At 39.3% G+C, this 21,687-nt stretch overlaps 1 protein-coding gene across 3 annotated transcripts; it reads left to right on the top strand.

Moving 5' to 3' along the window:
- The first annotated feature begins 536 nt into the window (after window positions 1-536).
- On the top strand, window positions 537-20,979 carry LOC308696855 (CMP-N-acetylneuraminate-beta-galactosamide-alpha-2,3-sialyltransferase 1-like). Of its 3 annotated transcripts, XM_081375766.1 has the most exons (8): window positions 1,118-1,170; window positions 12,201-12,274; window positions 12,621-12,927; window positions 14,247-14,440; window positions 14,902-15,081; window positions 17,466-17,511; window positions 17,679-17,798; window positions 18,418-20,979. In XM_081375766.1, exons 3-8 carry the CDS (start codon window positions 12,664-12,666, stop codon window positions 18,583-18,585), a joined length of 972 nt encoding a protein of 323 aa, XP_081231892.1. In that variant the 5' UTR covers window positions 1,118-1,170; window positions 12,201-12,274; window positions 12,621-12,663; the 3' UTR covers window positions 18,586-20,979. The 3 variants fall into 3 exon arrangements, with proteins under 3 accessions (XP_081231894.1, XP_081231892.1, XP_081231893.1); XM_081375768.1 differs by lacking the exons at window positions 1,118-1,170; window positions 12,201-12,274 and adding an exon at window positions 537-644; XM_081375767.1 differs by lacking the exon at window positions 1,118-1,170 and having other exon boundaries at window positions 12,026-12,274.
- The last annotated feature ends 708 nt before the right edge of the window (window positions 20,980-21,687 follow it).

The following is a 21,687-nucleotide window of genomic DNA, read 5'->3' on the forward strand; positions in this document are numbered from 1 at the left end:
AATTTGTGCGTTCATACAAGTTCATCCATTGATGCCTTTGAAAATATCTGACCTGTTTCAATTGCTCTGAGCTCGCAGTCTGAATGTGACTGACCTTCAATGCAACAATTACTCTTTAACTGATCAGGAAGATTCCTAGAAGATAATGAAGAGTTCAGATAAAAGCCTCTAAGTGCCATCCGAAATTTTCTTCTAGAATGATCATTTTTATCAAGCTCGTATATTTATGTTCAGTAATTTCACTTAAATGACAATTAATATATAATGTTCATTGTCATTTAAGTGAAATTACTGAACTTAAACATATACGAGCTTGATAAAAATGATCATTCTAGAAGAAAATTTCAGATGGCACATCTGAACGCTTCAAATATCATTTTCATTTCGTGCCGTAGCCTAACCAACCAACACGCATAAGAGCAGCAGGTATAGATGACCAGGGAGGTAGAGTTACACACAAGCTCCACCCATACAGCGAAACCTAAACAAAGCAAGCAACGGTTCCATTACTCCATACACACACACACACGCATCGGCAGAGTCTTACCTTGCGCATTACTCTAATAATGCACATCTAATAACCCAGGATTTGAAAAAAAAAAAAAAAAAACACAACGCTGAGAAGTCTGAAATACATTACCAAAGTAGGTAAGTCAGTTTTTATTCTTAGGAAAAGTTTTATGAGTAAATTACCCTTGTGGAAAAAAAGGTGCACTTTAGTGTACTTTTATAAAGTGTACTTATTACACAAATAATATACTTTAAAGGAATATAGAGTATAGATAAAAGCCCGCCCGCAAGTTTACAATTGATTGGTTGAGTCCTTACATGCTCTTCGTGAGGCACACTAGCACATTGGTTCCCAACCTGGGGGGCGCCAGAGTTCACAGGGGGGGGCGCGGGAGCGGATATGTTTTGAGGTGAATTTCAATTACAATTTCGTTATTTCAAATGTATAGGAGCGTTGCGCGTGGCAAGCGCGCTCATAATGTAAGAGACGCCGGCGAGACCACAACATTGCCCAACATCAAATGGCAAACGTAATGCAACCGGAACGAAACTGCTCGTTATTGTGTGGTTGAAGGACCGTTTATCAGTTTGGACCAGTGCAGCGCAAGCCGATCGTGATCATGCGACACTGTTACTACACAGCGCTGATAAGAGATCCAGGTAAATAAAGCATTTCAAATCGCCACTGAAGTAATAACATCGCTGCGAGATCTAGTGAGAAACATTCACATTTCTCCGTTATTAACGGATCAAACAGCGCTGACGTGGAAACCTGGAAGAAACAGTGTCCACAGATCAGCAACATTCACCATGGATTTATTGTAGTAACACTAACTGCACCCATGGAAGTTTGACAGGAATAGGCTATAATGCCTTCAAGTAACATTACATCGGTTTTATTTTTACATTATGAATACAATTGCTGCCCTCAAATGTTAATCTGAAATAAAATAAACCTTTGTTTATAACTACTACAATATTACTTTTAATTTTTTCCAAGGAGCTGTTTTGTTTTATATGCTCATAAGAAGAGTGAATTATAGCTCTAGAATTGCTCAAAGTAAAAAAAAAAAAAAAAATCATACTTTATGATGTTAGTTTTAATAAAAAAAAAGAATAAAAAAATGAAATCAAGGAAATTTCTCTGGCATTTCTTTCTTTTTGCTGTATCAAAAACGTACCGAACCGAACTGTGACACAAGTGTATCATATCGAACCGAACCGTGAATTTTGTGAACCGTTACACCCCTAATATATATATATATATATATATATATATATATATATATATATATATATATATATATATATATATATGGGGGGGGGGGGTCCACGGATTGTTACATATGTACATAGGGGGGGCCCCAAGGAAAAAGGTTGGGAACCACTGCACTAGCACAAACACACAAGAGGTGTTTCTCAATGTCAAGGATACTTCCTTGACAGGACTGGTCCTTCCAAGTCACTTCCTTCAGAGGCTAGGCGAGGCTCCTCTTTAGCCATAGATATATACACTAGATGTCGCCTTGGTATAAATTGTATCTTAATTTTAATCAATTTTATTCATCAACAAATTGCCTTTTAATATAATCATGGAGGCGTCCGCGCGGTCATTTGCATTGCACGTGAACTGGAGCGCATCTCATCCTAACTAAACGAAACTCAGTGTATGCTTCACACAGACATGAGAAATACATAAAATACACAAAGCTTGAATAGTCTTTAAACGAAATAATTCAAAACGAAAGAAAAAGGCTACTCTCTGATTACGCAGTCCATTATGTGCATTTCTCGTCAACTTCATCTCTGCAGCCGAGTCGACACTGTCAGAAGTTTATTAACAAAAATCAATGCACGCGTCACCGGGTTTACAAATGCACTTCTTGCTTGTTGCACGCACATATTATGTCGAAATAACGAGATATTATGTTGAAATAACATTATTATTAATAAAACATATTTTAGAATATTTGATGAATGCTGAATGTTGCGCTTGTTCAATTTAATAAAATTAAAATTTTAATTGTGATCATTAAAATAATTGAATATTAAATATTTAGTGGCCAAGTTTTGCTCATTTATATATATATTATATAGCGATAGTTTATTCTAAGTTTACTCAAGTGGAAGAATGTGACTAATAAACTTAGGCCTACTAGCACTATGCATTATATTTTGAAAAAGAAGTAATTATCTTAATATCAAAACCTTAAATTTCCTCTGGACTCAATGATAAATACATGTCTGACCGTTGGAACGAACCATAAAAACTAGAAAATCGCATTCATGACGATTTATGGTGATTTTATTTCCGTTAGACCTTTGCCTACATTGACGCTGATGCATTAAAGAGGAGGGGCTCCCCTGTTCCAAGATGGCGGCTCTGTTGTTGACGCATTCGTTCTAATGAACTGCCGTAGCCCAGGTGACATCTAGGCCGTTTCTCAATATGCGTTCTTGTCTGTACTTGCGTTCTTGTGGACTTGTGAAACTTCATCAGTCGCTGTCCAAGTACCGTCCCAATACACAAGTTTGCATTTTGGCAAGAACGGTTAAAAATACCGGAAGTGTTCTTGACACGCCCATTTTACCGAGGATGCATAGGTTGGTAACTTGTGTGAACTTGACGGCAGAAATATCCCAGCATTCATTTCGGCATTCGAGGAACGAGAGGTCAATACAGCAAGTCGTTTTTCTACAATTTCGTACGCTATTTCATCACTAAATTCACTTCTGAGAACATTTGATGCGAGGAATCAACTGTGTAGATTTCAAATATTGGCATTTTTCGAAAATGCGCTCAAACGTTTTCGGAAGTGAGAATCTCCAGCGTAGGTAGCTTTATTGTTATGAATATACATTACATAGTGTACAGTTGTAGAGTAATCCCTTGAGCTGAGGGGTAGGCTTGGGCGATAAAGCCTGGCTGTTACCGTCAATAATTCTCGTTATGTTTGGGCACTGCAGACGGCGTCTGTGGGGGGGGGTGTTATTGCGCAATACCAGCAAGAACACATCGTCTCAAACTGTCAGCGGCGTTCTGTGTGCTCGTCACCTTGTGAGTTCATTCTTCCAAGAACAACTAGCAAGAGCATTCTCCCCAAGAACACAAGTCCGTTCTTTGCATTCTTGGTTTTGAGAAACACCCCTAGTGTATATATCTATGCTCTTTAGCATTCGGAGAACACGTTTTTCAACGGCTCTGGAACAGGCTAGCAAGTGCACGTTATTGCGTCATTACGTCAGTGAAAATGAAAAACAGAGCGTTGCTATGGACGCAGTTCTGTTCACTCAGGCTATACAATCGTTTTTAAATCAATAAACTCCTTTTTAATCATATTGATTCTTTGACTGTCAAGTGTGTTTAAACAGTGCGGGTCTCTCTCTCGCTCCCTCTCTCTTCACGTTCTTCTCCCGGTAAACATAGAACAGCTAGATCAATGAAGCCCTATGATTACAACGAACGACTATCATTTGAAGTGTCACACAGTTCTGAAATTATCGTACATTATAGGATTTTTTGTCATTGATCGTACATCGTACAGAGGTAAAAATTATCATACAAATACGATAATTATCTTACGTCTGGCAACACTGACTAACAGGCAGCACAGACAGTTGCTAGGCGATAGGCGATAAGTTGAGCTTCCAATCAAATAAAAGTAAACGCCTGGCATTGGCCAATCCACTGTTTTACCCGTTTATGGACACAGGATTGGATGTACACAACCATGAAGAAAACACAGTAGGCCTAACAGTAGAAGGAAACGGTTTAATTTGAAACCAGGAAATTCTACTTTAGAAGTACATTTTCACAAAAAAACGTGTCCCGGGAAAGAATATAAATTTTCCGGGACTGTTGCTCAAAAAAGAGAACAATCCCTGGAAAACCAGGACGGGTGGCAACGCTACTCTGAAGTAGGACCTAAATTAGTTCCTCCAAATGGAGTTCCTAGAACTCAAATCGTTCCTAGGTCCTGCGGTGCGAACACGCCGACATCCGGGTACATTAGCCAATAGTTCTAGGAACTGTGAAAAGGTTCCTCCGGTCAGAAAGTGGCTTTAGAAACCTTTTGAAGGGTACTGTCCCAGTGACAGCTTTTGTACCTATTTTTCTGAGAGTGTATCTGTAACGATGAGGTTTAATCAAAGGAGGAAGCAAAGTACTGTCCTACAAAGTACTACAAAACATGGCACAGAACAGGAAATAACAAAAGTGCACACAAGACAAGGGGAACACAAGACAGGAATCATGACGGTATCATTCCATGTACAACACTAAGATTCAAACCTTTGGGTAGTGTTTTACAAAAAGGTTTTATTAGTTAACTACTTCAGTTAACATGAACTAAGAATGAATAATACTTTAAGCATTTACAGTATAAATCTTAGTTAATGTTAATAATGCATTATTATATATTCAAAAGTTGTGTATTAAAATTAGTTAATGCACTGTGAACTCACATGAACAATGACTATAAATTGTATTAACTAACTTAAACTGTGTTTTAATTAACTAATATTAACAAAGATTAATAAATACTGAAAAAAAAGCTCATTGTTAGATCATGTTGGCTAATACATAAACTAATGTTAACAAATGAGACATAAATGTAAAGTGTTACCGAACCTTGTTACTTTTAGCTCTTAAACCTTTACTAGCACCAACATTAAACAGGACCAAAAGGTTTCTTCTAAATTCTTATTCCAGCATTACAAGTGAATGTAAGTTTGTCTAAAAACAAAAAACAAAACAAAACTCCAGAGGCACAAAAACAACAAAACCAAAATCGTTTGTCACCAAATTTTTTGAAGTTGTCGGAAAGTGGTTTATGTCAATGTCCCAGAAGCTCTCCAGCAGCATCTCTACACAGTATATGTGAATGGAAATGTTCCAAAGAGGCAGGAAAGTAAAAAAAATAACAAATACCTTGAGGGAAAAAAACCAGTGATGAATTACCTCAGTCATCAGGGCCACATCGTAGTAGGATGCTGGGAAAGGTTCCTTCACATTTCCCTCAAACACCAGGATTCCATTGACCAATTCCTACTTTACAGGGAATTAAAGGTAACTTTACCAGTTACACAAATATAGATAAATAACCCAAGACCCATGCAAAATGAGAAACGTAATCTTAAATTTTAAGCTTGCCGCACATATCCTCATGAAGGATGTTCCTGTATTTACCACGGTTGACACAGCAATGCCGCAGCCTTCTTCCTTTGGTTTGTTACCTGTAAAATATATAATGATTATAGGGGCATCTGTAAATGCACAATTGGGAATTTATTACTTGCAAATGGAAAAGATTCAAAGCATTTATACAGGGATAGTAAGAGACTTGATAGCAGTGTTTTAGCTTGAATCAGAGTGTGCTGGCTGGGCAACAATTCATGACAAATCTTGGAACATCACCTCATCAATACGGATCTGTGATTCCACACAGCTTGCACTGTATCTCCAATAAGAAATACGAACTGATCCTGCAAGATGAATGTTTAACTCCAGATAAGCACAAAAATATTACATATTCCAAAACAAATAGTAATTGAACAACTCAATCTTCAAATGCAAAAAGAATTTAAATACATTACAGGCATTATTTCTAGAGGTGGCTACCCGAAAGGGACACCCATTCTTGTGTGCACACTTGCCACACGAGCAGGGATCTGGCAAACCTTCAGGTTTTGAGATTACAATCTCAGGGACTAATAAACTGCCCTTTCTTACAAAACCATAAGCATCTGCATTTAAGATCGAGGTGGCATCTATAAATGATGCTTGGACCCGAAGCTGCTGTTGATAATAGGCTCTTTGTATATGTTTTCTTGCATTAGTTGAGGTGCAAGCGGTCCTCTTAAAGTCCATCTTAAGGGCATTACTATCGAAATGCGCAGGTTGTCAAATGTCTCCATGTCCGTTGATGGTTTGAGACATTTGACCAAGAATGTTTCCACCATTTGTCTTGCACTCTCTGTTAGCTGTGGACAGTTGAAATTGAGAATCAGAGAAGAGTTGTCTGGTTTAGGGACAGTGTTCAGAGCTGCAAGTTTGGTTGATATTTTGCTGGTTGTATCGCACCCAGTCAGCGCATGTAGTGCTGGGAGACACAGTGTGAGGTCGTCTCCAAGCGCTATGCAGATATCATGAAGTGGTAATAATGATCTTTCCACTCCTGAGTTGCGGATGAGCCAGAGCTCTTGGAGGCCAAGATTTCTCCAATTGACTGTTATCTGGTATAATAGGCACACAAAGACATCTGTATCACCTGATGACAGTGTCAGTGATGTAGATCCTGTACGGTGACTTAAAATGTCCTGCACATTAGGGCTGAACGATATGGACAAAATTTCATATCTCGATTTTCATGCCAGATATCTCGATATCGATACAATACGATATGACTACGTAAGTACTAAAAAAACAATACATTTAGAGTTTGTAAAATACACACTGATGTCTATGGAAGAGGTAATAATAATCCTTTCCATTATAATTCGACACGTTTTATTCATATCAGATACACATTGTGTAAGTAACTTCAATGTTTACTCTATTCCCCAGTTCACCAGCCACTTACTTTTCAGTATTTCGGGAGAAGTGGATGAATTCACGTGTTGTAAACATAGAGGTTGTAAATCCAACAGATAAATGATTCTCTGACCTGCGTCTGCGACACAAACTAACACGGCGGCGCCCATCGCGCATACAGCTCAACTAACGCGATCGTTATAAAGGTGTTTAAACAACAATATACTTCCACTTGCATATATTTGACAATCGGAATATCAGATATTTCATGCCATAGCTAACACATTTGTGAATATTCTGAATAAAAAAGGAAAAATGACATAAAAGCAGATCATCATTCATTCAGCGCTGTTGCTGCTGCGGTGTGTCACGTGACAAGCAATGACGCGTCACCATGGAAACGCCGCCCCCCCTCTCACAATATAGTTCCCACGTCCCTGGTAGTGTGCGCGCGCTGGCTTTAGCGGTGCATTCAAGGGCACTCGTAAAACTGATGTTTGTTGTGACTGCCAGAGTTGTATGCAGGGCGAGCGCGGAGAGGGGAAATCTATATCGTCTATATCGTTGCTTTTTTCGATATTAATATCTTGAAAGTTCATATCTCGATATAGATACGATAACGATATATCGTTCAGCCCTACTGCACATGGAACATCATCCTGTCATCAGCTTCCTTGTGTGTGCAGTTGAGCCGAGGGAATGGAGTAGCACTCGCAGCTGACACAATGATAATAGCAACGTTGGATATGAAATGTCTGTATATTAATCAAATGCTTGTTTTCTTTCTTTTAAAAAAGTCCCTTGTTTGTGTACAATTGTATTTAGAATTTTCCATTCAATACAGCACAAAGTGGGACATCCCCCCCACACACACAACATCCACAGAAGCACAATTAAAAATATCAAACCAGAATTCTTACACTTACACTACATGGTCATTTTGAACATTGTGATCACCTCAGAAAATCTGTAGCTTCAAGAGTAATATGTACGCATGAGATATTTCCTAATTTGCATATTTTAGTTTATTTTTAAGACAAAGTGTAATACAAAAAGTATTTCTCTTAATATGAAGACTTAACTAGTAGAAATGTATGAGGATATCTATGAAGGGAAGAAAAAGTCCCATTTACCTGTTATGTGATAATAGTGTCACAGGTTGTGGTCATTTTCAGGACTTTTGTCCCGGGTAGAGATTTTGGCACACATCCCACGTTGTTCAATGGGGTCATATTAGTCTGTAATAGTTGAGATATTCTCCGCTAAATGAGGGGCATACAAATCTTACCCAGGACCTCTACTAAAGTCTCAATTGCAAGTTATAAAGTCAGAATTGCGGAAATAAACTAGGGCTGGGCGGTATGGCCTAAAAAAATCTGCAAAAAAATCCGATTTCCGATTTAAATAGATTTTTTTCTTCCCCTACTTAAAATCAATCTGTAGATGACAAAGAAATTGTTCAAAACAAGTTTTAACTATACTTTGAGTTTCTGAGCCCGGAGCCCTCCCCCAGACAGCACGCCATAATACGCATAATCTTTACTCAGTTTAATATGATGTAAGTGTGAACTCGTGAAATTGACAAAATCTGAGAGCTGAGAATTTGTTTCATTGCAATAGTAACCTTCTCTGTCTTGTCTGTCGGTGTCAGTGTCCACTTTGCTTTGCGATTTTTCTCTGCATGAAAAAATGGATGTGTGGCATGAGAGCGTGTAAAAAGTGACAATTGCGTGAGTCTCACAGTGAATTTGTGAGAGTTGGCAGCCCTGCGGATTCAGTTTGTAAATGTTTGTAAGACTGTAGGTTGTTTTTTGGCGGGTGTGCTTGTGCTGCCGCGGTCTTGTTCATTTGCCATGTTGTTTGTGTCACAGTGTCTGGTTTGTGTTCCCTGGTTACCACTAGATGTCCTCCTTCCCCACGGTGTCTGTCACATTATGAACTGCATTCCCCACAATCCTTGTCTGTACCAATCACTGTTCATTGCACTCAGCTGTTCCCCGTCATCATTGTTCCCAGCTGTTCCCTGTTTCATTGTTAGTTCTGTGTGTATATATACCCTGGTTGTTTCAGGCTACGTTTACACGGAAACGATCTGAAGAGAAAACGCAAAAGTGATCACTTTTTATTCTGCGTTTAGACGAGTGTTATGGGGGGGAAATCTGCGTGCATACGGTGACGCAAAAGTGTGTGAAATTCAATGTAGTATGCACTCCAGGCGGCTAGGTGGCAATGTGAAGCACTGATCGGCGCCTTCACTGTCTAGCAGACTTTTGCGTTTTTACCGTTTAGACGGAAACGCGACGGTGGAGCGTTTTTAAGATATCCACTCTGGAGGGTGGTTTCACTTTTTTGCGTTTTTAAGCCCCCAAAACGCCGTCGCCGTCTAAACAAAAGGCACATCTGATAAAATATTTTTACGTTTTCACCCGCGAGCATTCTCGTGTAAACAGGGCCTCAGTGTTTGTCACAGAGTGCTTGTCTATTATCACACCACTTCCAAGTTCTGCTTTGTTGGCTGTTTTGTATTGTTTTATGTTTTGGATTGCTTCTTTGGTTTTGACCCCTGCCTGGACTGTTTGTGAGTATGGATTTCCCAAATAAATACTGCTTTTGGATCTAACCCCTGTTTCCCGTGTGTGGATCGTGACAGAAGGACTCCGTCACAGTATAGATCCAGCAGTATGGGGTTTCGTATCCTTCCCAAGACGGAGAATGAGAGGAGGGGACGGGTCCAAAACTTAATGGACCTACGCCAGCAGGGCCAGCTGGTGGGATGTCTGGCCCAAAAGTTTTGGACCCTCTCTAGAGGTTTGGGGTACAACGACACGGCATTAAAGTAATTCTTCAATGTCTGTCTGGATGACCCATTGTCTGGGTGGGAGATAAAGGGGCTGGAGATCCTGGATTTTTGGGGATTTACCAGCTACCTTCAGCATCAGAGCCAGTGGGATACCCCAGTCCCGCCTCCGGTGGTCCCGAGTCCGGTGGTCCCGAAACGAAGGAGGAGAAGGAAGACTCCCTCCGTGACTGTCCCGGTGGTCCCAGTGCCGGTGGTCCCAGTGCCAGTGGTCCCGAGTCCGAGGGTCCCAGTTCAGGTGGTCCCGAGTCCGGTGGCTCATAACACGGAGACCATCCCGGAGATGACTACCGTCCCTGACGCACCGCCCAGGCGTCTTGCTCTGCCCGCGCCGCCCAGGCGTCCGAGCCTGTGTCTTCGGACAAGATGGCCGCCACAGAGACTGTTCACGTCACGTCTGCCGAGCCTGTGTCTTCGGACAAGATGGCCGCCGCCAAGCCTGTTCACGTCACGCCTGCCGAGCCTGGGTCTTCGGACAAATTGTTAAGAACCCATGCATGTGCAGCTTTAGTCCAAACGTGAACCAATAAACAAAGGCTTGGCTTGACAAGAAACATGAACTAGATGTAAACTCATTGTAACAATGTTCAGAAATAAAAAGTTCAGAGTGTCTTTATTAGTTTCTCTTTCACTCAAACAAAAACAAAAATAAACCAAAACAGTGCTTCTGCGCAGTAAACACAGCAGTCTCTTTTATTCCCAGGTCTGCAGGTTATTTTATCCCGTCTCTCCGTCAGAATTACAATCAGGTGTTAATAATTTGCACTTGACAGAGTTCAAAAATGGGAGATTGTAAGAGCAGCCCGCCACATAGAGCAGCCTTCACTTTGGTAAAAGCCTTTTGGCAGAGCTCCGATCACTGGAACGGATCTGGGGCTTCCTTTTTAGTGAGATCAGTCAGAGGGCTGGTGAGCTCTAGTTAGGCACAAACCTCCTATAATATCCCGCCAGCCCCAGGAAATGTCTCACCTCTTTTTTTGTCTTGGGATTTGGGCAGGCTGCAATTGTGGCGGTCTTATCAATTTTGGGGATGCACCTGCCCATGTCCCAAGTGAAAACCCAGATCCCGTACCTCTACATGCCCAATTGTACACTCTTCGGGTTTGCTGTGAGTCCAGCCACCCTTAGCGATCTCAGGACAGCACACATGTGTTCCAGATGCCACTTCCAATCATTACTATAGATCATGATATTGTCCAAGAAGGCAGCGGCGTATGCAGTATGTGGCTGGATGATTTTGTCCATAAACGATAGGGTCGGCTGAGCCCTGGGGCCGTTTCGATATGGTGCTGTATGAGGTTCGTGCATCTGGGCAGGGGTGAGAACACATCTGCAAAGTCTGTCTGCAGTTTGGTTATATCGGCGAGCTGCGCCAGCGAGAGGTGATCTCCCCCCGGGACCAGAGCGAGCGGATTGAATGGGACAGCCGCTTCTGGTCCGAGATCATCCTCCCCCGAAACCACTGACACTAGCTTGACCGAAGTCCCCATATTCCAGCATTTAGGAGGTTGAGGTGATAAATCCGAAATGACATCGCTGCACCTCATAATCGAGATCCCCAACTCGCTGTGTGACCACAAAGGGTCCTTGCCACTTGGCTAGTAATTTAGAGTGGAATGTTACAAGCCCTTTCTCTCCTGGTGTAAATTGACGCTGTCACATACCCCTGTTGTACTGCCGACATTGTCCTATGGCTGGAGAAAATTCTTCACTGAGAGCCATCCCAATCTAGGACATACTGAATTTCATTACGGCTGTTTAAAGGCCCCTCCTCCCAAGCCTCTCTAATGACGTCAAGCACCCCACGGGGCTGACAGCCATAGAGAAGCTTGAATGGGGAAAACCCTGCCGAGATTTGTGGGACCTCCTGCACTGCGAACAGCATGGGCTCGAGCCATATATCCCAATGTTTGACGTATTCCCTTATGAATTTACGTACCATGGATTTTAACATGCAGTTAAGTCCGTCTGTTTGGGGTTGATAGACGCTGGTGCGAATCAATTTAATGCCCAAAAGTCAGTGTAATTCGCTTAAAGTGCGTGACATGAACGCTGTGTACTGATCAGTGAGAATCTCTTTGGGGATTCCCACTCGGGAGATAATACGAAACAGTGTGTCCGCCCCACTCTTTGCTGAGATTCCAGGTATCGTGTTTTATTATCTACCAGAACTAATGCAAAACTATGTCAGCGTGCTGAGGCTAGATTGCCTTTAGATTTGCCAGTGGAGTGTTCTACATCTCTACTTTACATTCTATATCTCTCAATTGACTTTAGTTATTGCCCATAATATATCTGCAGGTTGCAGCCGATGGACATGCTCCTCTATCAGTACGCGTCCTCACAGAACCGTTCATCAGAGCAAACCACTCCAGGTAAATGAACTGGGATAAACCAAGATTTTAGCTGAAAATCTGAACAGAAACCGTTACTTTAATTGATGTGATAACAGAAAATTTTATATGGTTAAAACAGCATTTACATATCAGAAATTATCCAGGTTTAATCAGATGTAATGCAAACTCTGTCTAATAATGACGTCTAGCCCGAAAAGAAACCGTTTTTCACAGTGTCTTTTCTTCTAAAACACTTTTTCTGGACACCAGGGATTTGGTTATTTGTGAAATATGACTTGTTTGGCTATCCATATGGTGCGTCTTTAGCCCCGTTGTATACGTCTCTTTTATAACTCAATATAAATCTCTCTCTTTCCCTCTGTAGGTCTATTATATTTCTGTTTGAAGTGACGAAGTTTCTAACATCAATGATGACCATGCTACTGAAACGTATGCACTATATCATCGCACTCCTGAGCTCCATGACCATCTTGTTAGTCCTGTACTTTCAAAACTCAGCACTGGTTTTGACACACAGTTCTTACAATTTTGTAAGAAAACCCATATCCCATATCTGTTTGGAAGACCGAGGAAACAGTAGCTGGTTCAGTGAACGTTACCAACCCACTGTTCCACTTCTGCTCAACAGCACCAACAGTGAATTAAATGCAAACATCTTCAGCTGGTGGAAGGTAAGAAAGTTTGCTTCAAAATAAATATGCATTTACTTGGTATATGCCTACCCCCAAAATTAAGATTTTGGTAAGATTTGTTTATGTTTTTAAAAGAAGTCTCTTATACTCACCAAGGCTGCATTTATTTGATTTATGAAAATTCAGTAAAAACAGTAATATTGTGGAATATTTTAAGTAACTGTTTTCTTTTTGAATATAATTTTAAAATGTAGCCTAATTTATTCCTGTGAAAACCATGTTAATAACCATGCTTAATTTTTTTGTAAACACCTTTTAGTTTAATACATCCTTGCTTCATAAAACTATTTGGGCCTATTTTTTTTTTTTTTAAATCACTGACCCCAAAAATATGAATAGTATGTACATGCATTTCCTCCATTTTTATATGTTTTATTATATTTTAATGTTTATTAATTGTAAATATTGATTAACATTTAAATATTTTCACCATCATTGATATAGATAAAAAAAATGAAACATTTATGACTGTTTTAAACGTGATGTTTAATGTCAAAATACAAATTCACTACCTGTTTACACCTGGGTATGCTAAAGCTCAAACCGGTGCGCAACGTTCTGCTACGGTTTCCAGGTTGAACGACATGTTTCCTGAAAACGGTGTCCAACGGGGTTTGAGATACGTTTTCTCTTGTTTGGTGGGTGTGTCAAAAATGTCAGCCCAATCAGCAGCAACGTGTATATAAACCACGCGGTATTAAAGAGACATACCACGTGGTTGCTCTGATAGCCGCAAGACCACGTTAAATGCTGTGTTAGAAAATCAGGAATGGTTAGAGAATATCTATTGTTCGTGCTTTTTTAATCTTCAAACCAAACTCAGGTCTTCAGCCGACAAAGTTTAAATCCTATGTTTACGCATTAGGTCAGTGGGCGCCTAGGAGGAGAGTAGGCGATCTTGTGGTAGTTTGAATGCGTTCGACCACATGAGCGTTTACACTATGAAAACAATCTAGTCAAATGCAATTTTGACTACGAAGCTCTGGACAAGCTCAAAACGTTTTAGACCCCGTTTACACCTTGTCGTCCAATTGTGATCGGATTGATGAAAACGCTTCTTAATATCGGGTGTAAACAGGCATATAAAACAATAAATGTGTAATGCGACTTTTTACTAAAAACCTAATTTTATGGAGATACAGAGCTTCAACAAGCACCTGTCTTTATTCTTCGTTCACAATGCCTCTTAAACATAAGGCACTGCAAACATCTTATAATAGTACACTCTTATAAACACATTTACATGATTGAATAATATAGTTCATTCTGGTCCTAACTGATTAAATAATCTCATACAGGAACTTCAAGATGTACCAAATGTCACAAACTACACAGAGGTGGTGAACCAGCTGTTTTCTCTCTTCCCCGATGAGGAACACTACTCAGACGCTGGTCCAGATCGCTGCAGAACCTGTGCTGTGGTGGGAAACTCTGGGAACCTCCTGGGATCCAACTATAGTCAACTAATAGACAGCCATGACTTTGTCATAAGGTAATATATTAGATTTTGCCAGACTGAAGGTTCTTTATTGCCATTGATGGTATTCAGATTATTAAAATGTTCTTCAGAAGGTTTTTTTAAGAACTGATCACTGAAATTTTCTTTAAACATTTTTTTTATTGTGAAGGACATTTTATATAAAAGGTTGTATAAAGAACCTTTTGTCCAATGGAAAGGTTCTATGGATGTTAAAGTTTCTTCATGGAACCATCAATGCCAACAAAGAACCTTTATTTTTAAGAGTGAATAATGGCGCTTTCAACCATCAGAATCGATGGAACAATTAATGACAGAGGCTGTTGTTGTATGCCTGAGATCAGATGAGATTCCATTAGATCACGTGATTCCAGAGACGAATAAGATGTTATTTAAACTATTTTCAAAAAGATGCCTTAAAGGCTTTTCATTAGAATATCATGAATACCTCAATCTTCTGTGTGTTTTTCTCTCAGGATAAATAAAGGCCCAACAGAGGATTATGAGAAGGATGTGGGAAATAAGACCACTCACCGGATTCTGTATCCCGAGAGCGCTGTGGACTTGGATGACAACACCCATCTGGTGCTTCTACCCATTAAAGTTCTGGACATGCAGTGGCTTATCAGCGCTTTTACCACTAAGAACATCACACAGTAAGAAATAAACCAGAGATGATCATATGATTAAGAGATACCAGGGTCCGTTGGCTCTACCATTGGAGAAAGCGTAACGGCCAACTTAAATCACATGAGCCATGATTACCTATCACATTACAGCGTTGACGTACAGCCATTGAATTTCTTTCAGAGATGTGCGACAGCCAATGGGCGATTCCAAATATAGTTTTTGCGTCCTTGAATGGCACTTCGGGAAGGGGACGCCAGTTGGACGCCAATTGTAAGGGTGTTCCTAACAAAAGTGAACACACATAGGATGCTCACTTCTGGTTGAAATTTGCCCGATGACGGCAGACACACGTCCAAAGTAGCACGTACACTCCTCCTTTAGTTAGTGAAATTTATGATACTTGCATTGCCTTAGCCATTGAACAAGAGTCCAGATGCAGTCTCAGGAGAAAGTCTTGATGGTTCCGTAAGTCTTGATGATGTTGAAGTTGCAATCAATTTCTTCTGTGTTGAATGAAGAAATGATGATGAACTTGCGGTGTTAGTTTGACTCTGTTATGGTCGAGGTAGTTACAATGGTTGTAACTTGAGGACCCTCCGGCTGCACAGCGAGGAAAGGTCCCACGGTCGGACTGGATAGAGAGAAGGGAACTGTGCGGATACTCTTTAACCTCCACAGAGGTCACACCTCTCGAGTTTGGCTTGACCAATGTGCAATTTTCAAGCGGGAAAAATTCCTTTGTTTGGAAGCTGACTCATTCACATGATTGGAGTAAGCTGGCAGTTTGTGTCCCTTCATGTTACGTTCTTGTTATTAATATAACAAGCATTCAATGTTCAAGGCGTCACACAAGGATTAATTTGATAAGCAGTATGATACCAATAAGGTTACATTATATAGTGGTTCAATCATAAAGCCTGCTTAAACCAAAATACAATACAAGAGAGATAATATACTAAACCGTGATAACAGATACACTGTCCTGGGGATATCCATGTTCATTTATAGAACAGTTAATCTAGAAATTAATGAAGAAAAGCTTGTTTTATGGGCTTTATGTGTCTTTCCTATAAATTTTTTCATGTGGCCAACTTCCACATTCTTTTGAGCAAAAAAAACGGTCTTACCAGATAGTAACCATGGTAACCAGAGGCCTGCTCCTGCTCTTCTGCTTTTTTGGGTTGTTAGTTGCTCTTCGGGGGTTGTCCACAGAACACAGTTTGCTTTTTGGGCGAGGAGGTTTGCTGGATTATTTATCAACTATAATGAATAATTGTGTGTCTGATTGGTCCAGATGCTACATATATCAAACATAAAATCGATACTGTGAAACTAAGGGCCCTATCATACAACCAGCGCAATGCAGCGCCAGGCGCGACGCAAGTGTTTTTTGCTAGTTTCAGCCTGACACAGTTATCATTTTCACGTCCTGCGCCACATTGTTTAAATAGCAAACTCATTTGCGCCCATCTGGTCGTCCATGGGTGTGCTAGCCTGAAAACGAGGTGTGTTCAGGCGCATTGTTGGCGCGTTGGTATTTTGAGGCAACTGCAATTGACCAACAAAAACCTGGTCTAAAGTCATTGGTGCAGTATTTTTTTTGTTATTTAAAGGGCACACTTGTAATATGCTCCTATAGGCAACTGGCTTTTAAAGTCAAGACAAGACAAATCACATTTAATCATTTAGCGCTTTTTACAATACAGATTGTTTCAAAGCAGCTTTACAGAGATAACAGGAAAATAATGCTACAAAGTTTGTTTCCAGAAGAAAATAGCGTAACAGTCCAGCTTCAGTTCAGTGATGTTTCATTTTTGTTGTAAAAAAGTTATTAATTTCGTTAATTTATATGCAGTATATAGCTGCTCTGGAGAAAACCGTTATGTCATCGTCCAGCTCAGTTCAGTTCTCATATAATGGCGTCAATGCAGGCAGATCAATTTTTTTGTTGAATATTCAATTAAATGTCCCCACCTAAGCAGGCCAAAAGCCAATGGCAACAAAGATGAAAAAGGCGAACAGCACTTTGTTTTAAAGGGAATGGGAGATGAGACTCTGATTGGTTTATTTCACGTTACGCCCAAAACACACACATTACTCATTATGAGAATAGAGACAACTCTTTTAGACCATGCGCCGCGCGCGCCGACCATTTTTCCCGTCGTTAAACGAGTAAAAGTGGATTCGGACGCCCTAAGTGCACTTGCTCCGTGCGCTTTAGACCATGCGCTTAGATAATTAAAATGGGGCCCTCAATGTTCCTTTACCTAAAACAATGTTTTCCTTAACTAAAAAATAATAATACTTCAATGCATTTTTATATAGTAATTTCAGTCATTTTGTTTTTATTAAAACTAACAATATGGATATTTAAATCTGAATTTTGATCTAAATGTATTTGTTTGCTCAGAACATACACAGAAGTTCCATCTACAATCAAAGCAAGTAAGGACAAGGTGAACAACACAGACTTTATCATGAAATCAACCAATCAATCAATCAATCAATGACAAATGTTGATCTTTTTTTAATATGCATGGTTGATATTAGCATCACCTGAATGAAATCTGTCATAAATGCACGTTTCATAAGTGTCCTGTTTTATTTCTGTTGTTGTTTTTAGGTGATGATCCTCCACCCTGAATTCATAAGATACGTGCATGATAACTGGGCAGAAGGTCATGGCAGATATCCATCCACTGGTTTCTTAACGCTGATATTCGCTCTTCACATCTGTGACAAGGTAAAAACTCCCATTCTGCCAGTTCAAACGGTGTGTGGCACAGCTTTAGTGTGGCATTGAGGTTGTTTTTGAGGGAGTGTCAGTTTATACACGCATGAAGGATCTAGAAGTATAAGAATAGAACGCCTGGATTATAATAAATATTTGACTGTGGGTGTTGTCATGAATAGGAGTCCAGTGCAGACTGTTTAAACAAAAACAAAGGGCCTTTCAGAAAAGTGTTAGCATTAAAACCGTAGCACAGTGGTTAGCATTGTATGTGCACTGTATCTGCTTGAAAGTAAAACTGTGACATAAAGATTTATAGTTTAAAGTTGTATTGTGCGATTTAAAGAAAAATATGAGTAATATATTTGTTATTATGTGAAATAAAGTCACATTGTAAGATATTTAAAACTACTATTACTTTTTTAAGCAAATTTTTGCTAAATAAAAATTGGAGAAAAAAAACCCAATAAATTTAATATTAAAATCAGAGGATTTTTTTTTTTTCAGTTTTCTTTTTCTAAAAGAGGGAGTTTTAGTTTTTACATTTTATTGACTTAAAATCGTTGTTTTTTTGTTTTTTTTCTTCATGAATAAGAAACTATTAACGCACTGATAACTCTTTCTCTTACAGGTGGATGTTTTTGGGTTTGGAGCTAATAGTAACAGAAACTGGCATCATTATTTTGATGAAACATTGACTCAGTTTGAAAGCGGCTCTCATGGTGGAGACTTTGAAAACAAAACAATCAATCAGCTCCATCAGGAAAACAAGATTACGATGTACAAGGGTTTGACATGAAGTAGGTTCTTGGGGAAACACTACCTTTGTACTGCACAATATTGCGTTGCAATAGCGCAGCAGAGACTTTCAGTTCAGATTCATCCCAAGAGGTGCAAGAGATCAACAAGAGTTTAATCTGAGCTCCACTAGCAGCACCAACTGAATCTGTGGCATTAGCGGATTCATTTTTCGGTTCCACGTTATATTAAGTGCCTTTACGTACTAACATTTAAATTAATATTTGTGTACATACATGTTTTTACATTGTAGTTATTATAATACATGCATTAATTTAATTTATTTATTTATTTATTTTTTTTGCTTAAGTACATCCTTAATGATACTAGAAATAAAGTGTGACCCATTTTTCTTTTGTTGAGCCAGTTCAAACACCACAAATTCACCCACAAATGTCTTAAGTTTCTTCTGAATATTAACCTTGAGAAGCAGGGCTCCAGACTAACATCTGAGAGCAGTAGTACCAATGCCAGTAAGTTCTACAGATGGTGGCACCAGCACCTGATTTGGTAGTGCTTCTATAAACACCAGGATATGTTTCCCAACTGAAGACCCTTTAATCTGGCAAGCCGAAATTGCGCGGAAATACACCTTAAGGGTAGCAGGGGTCAGTCCAGCTGAAAGACGCTCTTGTAGAAACTCCAGAACTGAACCAAACGGCAAGTCGGCTGGGTTAATTAATTAATGAATTAATAATAATTTGTTACATTTATATAGCGCTTTTCTAGGTACTCAAAGCGCTTTACATGGAAGGGGGAATCTCCTCAACCACCACCAATGTGAAGCATCCACCTGGATGATGCGATGGCAGCCATATTGCGCCAGAACGCCCACCACACACCAGATTACTGGTGGAGAGGAGACAGTGATGAAGCCAATCAGTATATGAGGATGATTAGGAGGCCGTGATGGACAGAGGCCAAGGGGCAAATTTGGCCAGGATGCCGGGGTTACACCTCTACTCTTTTTCGAAGGACATCCTGGGATTTTTAATGACCACAGAGAGTCAGGACCTCGGTTTCACGTCTCATCCGAAGGACGGGTTGAGATGGCATTGCTCACACCACAATGAGAAAATATGGCATTTAAGAGCATAAAGCTTTCTAGTAGGAGCCCTAGCATTGAGAATGGTACCCTTCAGGGGCCAGACCCACATTTTCCAAATCTTAGGTCGGGGGTGAAAGACCTGGTTCAGAATCTTCCAAGGAGAGCCTTCCAGGAGAGAAACCAGGTCTGCAAACCATACTCGGGCTGGCCAGAACGGGGCTACTAATATTAAGATCCTGCTTCTTCTAGAAGAGTCTTACCCTCAAACCGTATTCGGGACAAATGTGGGCAAAATCATTTTTATTTATTTTTTAAAAATACTTTCCTTAATCTGAGCGGTACAAGACTTGGCTACTTTTGCCACCTGAACACATTTTTTTTTTTTTTGACTTGATTCAACAATGTTAAGTGGGTGAAAAAAAAAAACTCCTTAATCTCACCTTTATGGACAAAAATGGGCACCCATAGGAATGAATGGGAAAAACTGTAATTCAGAGCATTTTTTTTTTTTTGTCAAATAAAAATCAATAGATCCAACACAATGCATATCATACATACAAACAAATGAAGGGGTGATCATGTACAACATTCTCAATGTGGCAAACACTCACACTCACACACACACACACACAAACAAAGCAATCATTGAGCCTATAACAGAGCTGTTTTTTTTTGTTTTAAATAAAAAGTCACTCACGCATACAAAAACAAGATGTAAACATTATAACTATGATTGTTGTTTGATCTTACGTGTTTATTCTTACCTAACACTTACTTTTTTGAGTTATTGTTATGTTGATTCTTACCTGTTTGGTACCAATTCGTTTTTTGAGTTGAAATAATTGATAAATGATCTACTACTTTGTCTTTTCCTTATAGCACGGTCATATTTGTCTAAGCATATTTTGGCATCTTTGTATAGTCTCATCTAACACAGTTATATTTATATTTTTAATTAGTTTTAACTTGTGATATAGTTAAAAACTTAAGAGGTTCAATTCGTTACAACAGTGGTTTATAGAGTTCAGCCTATATGCAGCCATTGAGTACTACAGCATAGTGGCTATTGATATGATTGTTTTTTGTTAATTTTAGAACAAACTTGTCTTGACCACTTTTTAGCCTCTACTAAAAACGCACTTGTTTTCCATGGCTTATAATTATTTTTAAGTAAGTTTTACTATTTTATATTTGAGTCTGACACTGTTTTGCTACTCCGGTTTTAAGCTCTAAGCTTTGCTGCTTTTATTTGTGTTGTTATGCAGGTATTATTTTTATATTATTTGTCTGGTTGTTCTGTAAAGCCTAGTGGCTGTTGTAAATGTGCTATATAAATAAAATGAACTTGAACAAGTCCACTTCCACCCTGCCAAACTTCTTCCAAATGGACTCCACAATCCCCGAGCCTTAGATCTGCTGCACCAGCCTGAACATGAACGCCAGATATACATTTTTTATATCGTTTTACTAGTGGGTGCAGGACACTATAGTTCATTTATGTAAATGAGCATGGCAAAATAAAGTAAACTGTGACATATCATACCCAAACATTCTTCATACAGTGGACTACCTGTAAAATTGATACAAATTTGGGACCAAAATTTATTTAGACACTTTCACCTGACCATGTTTTGCTTTTATTTTTTTCTTTAATTGGTAATGCGACCACTTTTTACACCGCAGACTGAACTAAATGAAGCATTGCTTGGTAATCGGTTGAGCTAAATTGAGCTAATATCTAATTGTGTAGTTAAATTTAACAGCTGACAGCTATTCAACCCAATTCATTACAGAAGGATGGCCAAAACCAGTGAAATATCAACTGATTTGATAACTCTATAAATGTTAGATTTTATTACCATTTTCTAAACTATAGAGAATAAACTGTGATGATGTGAGAAATGTTGGGGCTGGAGGGGCCTCATTGCATTAATTAAAAATGTAAAAAAAAAGTAATAGCCTATTGTGAAAATATTATTGCAATGTAATAATAAATATTATAACTGCTACAATATAATAACTGTTTTTTTTTTTTTTATTAAAGTATATTTTAAA

The sequence above is a fragment of the Scardinius erythrophthalmus genome, assembly GCF_964197995.2.
Source record: "Scardinius erythrophthalmus genome assembly, chromosome: 10".
Taxonomy (NCBI): Eukaryota; Metazoa; Chordata; class Actinopteri; order Cypriniformes; family Leuciscidae; genus Scardinius; species Scardinius erythrophthalmus.